The sequence below is a fragment of the Pygoscelis adeliae genome, unplaced genomic scaffold, assembly GCF_000699105.1.
Source record: "Pygoscelis adeliae isolate BGI_AS28 unplaced genomic scaffold, ASM69910v1 Scaffold331, whole genome shotgun sequence".
Taxonomy (NCBI): domain Eukaryota; kingdom Metazoa; phylum Chordata; class Aves; order Sphenisciformes; family Spheniscidae; genus Pygoscelis; species Pygoscelis adeliae.
In genome coordinates, this window is record NW_008824037.1 from 358,141 (window position 1) to 364,191 (window position 6,051).

Below are 6,051 nucleotides of genomic sequence, written 5' to 3' on the forward strand. Positions count from 1 at the left end.
ATAGGGTTTCTGTTGCTCCATGGAATTGTTTAAGTTGTGAGTTTCTAATTTTATGCTGGCATGCTGATGGGATGAGGCTCTGCCAGTTACATACAGTCCCAAATACCATTTCTTGATGGGTGTCTAAAATCTTTCTAACAGAACATATAAAATAAGATAATAGCTATCTGATGATTGTTTAAATTTGTCTTACACTGTGTGCTTCCAGTTCTTTTTGCGGACGGTTTTGTGGGCGGTTACTATCTTCTGCCAAAGATCCTTTAATAGTGAAAAGACTTTTTCCTTGTTTTTGAAAGGGCTGTAAAAAAGGCGTTGTTCTGCATCTCTCTTTCGGAGAGCAAGTGCCATGCTGAACAGACTGGTGTGCAAGAAATAAATGTATGTAGTCCTTGAGGTATCTATCGAGAGAGAGGCCGCATGAAGTGCAGTGCTGTGCCAACAGTATCTTCAGCTGTTAAATCCTTAAAGGGAATAGCTATCCCAGTTGCTTTAGGTGGAAGTGTGCTGTGGAGAACTGTAACGTAGCTCCATACTGGGGAAAGACTAGATGTGTCTACTCAACTCTAGCCTGAGTTTTCCAAGAGGCTTCTATGTATTGTCTGTAGCTGAAGGCCAAGTCCTGTTTGTATCTGCTGGGAGACTTACTATGTTAGCAGCTGCTATCAGGAAAGTGTTAATGGGTGTGGCAAGATGGCATGGGAGCAGTAAGGGCCTGAAAAACATACTGCAAAGGTTTGGATGATGGTTCTCATTGTTGCTCCTGGAACAGTAGCACAGCTGCCCTGATGTCATGCTCAGTGCTTCTCTGAACAGATAAGGTCCGGTACAGACTCAGCGGAGTTCTGGTTATTATGCTACCTTGTCAACAAATAACTGTAGCATTTTTTTAGAGTAAGTTCGGTGTTACAGAGAGACCCTTCCCTGGCTTGAAAGGCTCTGAAGAAGAAAAAAAATGCTTGTCTGGGGACTGACAGGCCAAATTTAAAGCACTGGGGAGTGGAGAGAACCAGCATCTCTAGAAAAACACATCTCTCGCCTGCCACCAGAACCAGGTGTGACCTTGGTCAGCTATAGAGCGTTTGCTCAAGTTGAAATGGAAGGTGTAGTTTGTGTGAAAGTAATTATTTGATGGTTTTGGTCTACATCGGTATTTATCATAATTTAGCACATGGCAGTTAAAAATGTTTGGAGTTTTTGAGCTACTAGCCAGTGTGACTTGGGGCAGAACTCAAGGGATGATGGTGTTGTCAGAGTAGGGCCGGGCTGGTTTTGTCTGAAGCATACGGTGCGCAACACTGAGAGATGATGGAAGACGCCAGGCTGTGCCTTTACCCAAGCCACTGAAGATAAATGTAGCAAAACACATGCATAGCCATGGGGGAAAATGCCACTTACTTCCTTTCTAGACAGGCTGCTTTTCTGGGTCCTTGTGTATTTGGATACACAGAAGTGGAGCCCCTGGCTTTCTCATCTGACTGCATCTCCGTAGATGAGAACACACTGAAGCTTGCGTTCTTTGTCCTTGAGAGGATGAAGTGGCGTATGTGTACGCATAATGCAGTTCACTATCCCTTCCCTAATAGCATAGGGCAAGTATTCACCTTCCTCTTACTGATCTGTGTTTGTGACATATGAGAATGTGTGTTTCTAGGGCTCTGACTTACAACCTGGATTGTATTCTGGGGCAGCTGCAGGGCTCTCTTCTCCTTCCCCTCTTCTTAGAAAGGTTAGGCTGTGAATTGGCATAAATGTGGGTGGCCTATCTGTTTGTTTTGGCAGGGGTGGGAGGAAGGTAGGTTACAGGCTTTAGCAACTGTTTCCTACTGTTCTAGTTTCATGTTGCATCTCAGTTGTGAGGTGCAGCTATTTTGGGGGCTACGTATTAAAATAGGTCAAAGAACTAGTACAGGCTCCCCTTCCCCTGGTTGCTTCTAATAAGTTTCCCTATTTAGATCACCAGGTGGTTTACGAGCTTTTGTATCTGCAGCGCTAAGAACACAGTCTGGAATCTGATTAAGCCAGCACTACCACTAAAATCCAGCAGGGTGGATTGGGGAGGGCTTTTACACACCCATCAGGGTGAGCAGTCTTTCCTTGCTGGTCAGAGCCTGTAGTACCAAATGTCATATTTGGAGCTGGAATGATGATAGACCCTAACACTACCTTTTCTGAATGCTCTGAACAGGCTTAGTGCCGGCTCTTGTGCTGGTTTGCTGCTTTGCAGAGCTCGTTGAGCCACTCTGCCTAGAACAGATCCTTTTCGTAAAAGAGCTTTTATGGTTTTGTTTGGGGGGGGGGAGGGGGGAGGTGCATTGTTCTTAATCAACTCGATTTGTATTAAATCTTTTTAAACTAAGCTTGGTCAGGACACTTACATTGCCCTGGACAGCAGCTGATCTCTGGTAACTTGTGTGACTGATCCTTTAAGCAAAGCTGAAAAAGGTCTGTCTGAGATGAAATAGAAGTTTGTACATGTATGGTTATTTAACAAAAGAGGATTAGAAACTGATTTAATTCTTTGCAGTTTTGCTGAAGATCTCTCTGCAAAAGAAGTCATTGAAAAAGAGGATCAAGAGGAAAGAAGTTTGCAGGAACTGACTGCTGGCCAAAGGTTTTATAGCTTTTGTAGCCCAAGAATATATGAAGTAGATTCTTCTCAAGTGACCATATTTCAGCAACTTCCTTAAGCATTTGTCACTTAACTTTAAGTATAGCATCTAACTCTTCCTCTGAATGTTAGGGCATTCTGACATTGTTTGTATATGAAATTTGCTGTAGATTAATATCTCTAAAGGAACTTCTGCAAATCTGTTACGATTTTTGTACAAATCGGTATGTGCCAGTTTAACATTTCTTTTGGACCTATAACTTCAACAGCTTTTGAGAATAGATGTGATTACAAACCCTAACAGTTTGGGAGCTATATGGTGATAAAAATATTACATGGCAAGAAAAATGCTTAAAGAAAGAAGGAAAAACTGCATGGGTGGGAGGATAGGAAGGGATAGTGGACTGAGTGGGGCTGCTCTTGTGATCCAAGACATGCAGTTACTGGTAGTTTCTTGTAACTAATGTTGATGCCTTTGCTTGAAAAACCTCTACTTTATAGTACATAAAAGTAGCTTGAGCCAGAGTTGTCTTCAGCTGTAGCTATGAAAGTTACTGCAAAATCATGAAAGAGCAGCAACAGGTTACTATCTGCACTTAACCGACCACTCCTACTGTGAATGACATGGGATGCTCGGAGCAAGTCTGGTGTTGGCAAGGTTGATGTCAAAAGGGGGGGAGAAGGGGGTATGCTTAGTTTCTTTGCTTTCAGGTGTGAAACTTCCTGTGGTAAAACCTAACCTCATAAACCTTGCTTTATATTCTAAATTAGGAAAAAATGAAGGTGATGTGACCATGTTTTCAACTTTGGCTATTAAAATCCAGTATCTGTTTTTAAATTAGGCTTTTTATATTGGTTTTCTTGGGCCACAGATGTCACTGTTAGTGTTGATGATTGCTGCTTTTTCTCTGAGTTGCTATGCTTTGCTTTTTTTTACCTGCTTCTGAAGTTTGTATCTTCTGGAGTTTGTTTTCCTCTTGTATCTGACCTTTTTGTTTGTGTGGCACATCTTTATTCTGTTCTGATACTCCATGATTTTTGTCTTAAGGCTCTTCTGTTAGAGCTCTGCCTCCCAGGTAGTCACTAGAAACTTGTTCTGAAGGTGCCATTTAACTCTGGGGTGGAATGGAGTTTAGCTGAATTGTATTAATTACCTTCAAATTGTCCCCTTCACCGTTGCCACTTTTAGGGCAGCCTTCCAGGATCAGGAACTTAAGGAATTAGGAGTTGTGCAAGCCTTGTAGTAAGGAATTATATCCTGGGACAGACTTAATGCAACTGTCTAGCAAGATGTCTTCCAGGGAATTTATAATTCCATTATTCAGTTATGCATTTCATCATACATCAGTCCTTGCCTCTTTTGTGTGTGCCAGCTAATTACACAGAACTGTTTTGCTTAACGCACCTGTGGAGCAGCTGAATTTTTTGTTATTTTTCTTCTGTCCTCCCCCTCCTTGGATTTTTATGATGTTGCCTGTTTGATAATTTGGGTATTTTTGAAATAGCTCTTAGTCTTAGTGCTAACCTCGTGTCCTCTTCTTGTTTTGGGTTTTTTTATAGGTTGAGACTGAGCTGAAGTTAATCTGTTGTGACATTCTGGATGTACTGGACAAACACCTCATTCCAGCAGCTAACACTGGCGAGTCCAAGGTTTTCTATTACAAAATGTAAGTATCTTCTTGTGAGGCAAGGACTTCTTCCTGTATCTGAACTAGAGACAGAAATAAAGTAGTTATATATGTGTGTTCTGCCCATTCAACCACAGTAACTTCTAGAAAGAGGGCAGTTCAGTCACGTCTAACCAATATCCCTTTTTCGGCTACCTTTGAGGTGTTAGTGTCCTGATCGTGTGGTTTTGGATAGATGTTGTTTGGAATAAGGTCATGAGAACTTAACATAAGCTGTTGCGCAGCTCTTGGATGTAAGAAACAACCGTTTTCTTTAATTGAGCTAGTAACGTAGAGATCACATCCCTGCTTCAGTGGTTTCTTGCATGAGCTGTACATTCCTCATAAGAGAAGAAAATTAGGTAGACAGATAACTGTCATGTGGCATCAACTCAAAATTGCATTATCAAGTGAAACTTGGCCTTGGAGTATGTTGCTGTAGTCACTAGTTTGATGCATATTTTGTACTTTCTGAAGCATAGTTTAAATCTTGAAATGATCAGAGTGTCTTTTCCCTTCTAGTTGAATTCTCTCTATCCTTCAGATCAAAAACTTGTCTAGTTTAGATGAGATGCAGTTGTACAGAGAAACAGTTGGGTCATGGAGAAGGTAATACTATGATTTCGTGTACTAATGCAGGAAAACAAGTGAACCCAAACTGTTTTTCCAGCCTGATGGTTTAAAATGCACTTAAGTACTAATGCAGTGCTGTCTAGGCAGTAATTCAGCAGCAGTGTCCTTCGTGTGTGAATACATAAACATCAGTTTCAGAACTGAGCCACTTATTTAGTGGCTGGTGGGGAAATAAGGACTACTGACTTTATACTGTACATTCTGTTTCTATTTTCAGGAAGGGGGACTACCATAGGTATCTGGCTGAGTTTGCCACAGGAAATGACAGGAAGGAGGCTGCAGAGAATAGCTTGGTGGCTTATAAAGCTGCTAGTGATATTGCAATGACAGAACTCCCGCCAACACATCCTATCCGCTTAGGACTTGCGCTCAACTTCTCTGTATTCTACTATGAAATTCTTAATTCTCCTGATCGTGCCTGCAGGTAGGTAGTGACTGGGAAGATGGAGATAACTTCTATGAATACCAGACAAGCCAGAAGTTCTTGCTACTTGGGTAACTGCTTTTCCTCATCAGAAACTCCGGGCTGGCTTTTTTCCTGCTAGCAGTTGATGACTTGCTCTATTTGAGGTCAATTCATCGGAAAGGTTTTCAACTTTGCCATTTTCTTCTGAGTGCAGACCCATTTGTTTATCTGGGAGTAGATACGTATGAGAAGCAGAATAGTGATAACCTTGGATTGATCAACTAATGGCGGCTTAACAGCTTGCCATGTTAACTCTGCATGCCTTTATCCTGCAAAAAGTGTGAGGTGATTTAACTTGCCTCTCTTGCTGTTGGCTGTTATACAAGGTAAGAGGGGTCATGTGACTAATTTCTGTGAACTGCGAGCGTATATAGAAGGACAGTAGCTCATCTATCTGTAGGGGGTCAGCTCATACGAGCATAGAAGTGAGGACTGAAGAAAATGCCGTTTGTTTTCTGTTCCTGTCATTGCAGGTTATGTAATATACTTTCTTTTAAGCTTTTAGCAGTCCTGTATCAGTTGTACCGGAAGATGTAGAAATGTTTAATAAAACCAGTATTACTGAGTAAAAAGATACTGTTCTTAAGCACACAAAGTGACTGGTTTTGAAGATGGGAGATATTTGGATGAACATGTAAACACAGTTAAATAATATGTTGTTGTTCCACTTGTTACGG

The 6,051-nt window shown here is 41.4% G+C and overlaps 1 protein-coding gene across 2 annotated transcripts in view; it reads left to right on the forward strand.

Annotated features, from left to right (window-relative positions):
* The window catches only part of YWHAE (tyrosine 3-monooxygenase/tryptophan 5-monooxygenase activation protein, epsilon), a 26,701-nt gene that overhangs the window by 15,364 nt on the left and 5,286 nt on the right, over window positions 1-6,051 (forward strand). For both annotated transcript variants that reach the window (XM_009333443.1, XM_009333442.1), the window contains exons 5-6: window positions 4,169-4,275; window positions 5,126-5,332. In XM_009333443.1, coding sequence (XP_009331718.1) covers window positions 4,169-4,275; window positions 5,126-5,332 — 314 coding nt within the window. The remainder of the gene's footprint in view (window positions 1-4,168; window positions 4,276-5,125; window positions 5,333-6,051) is intronic.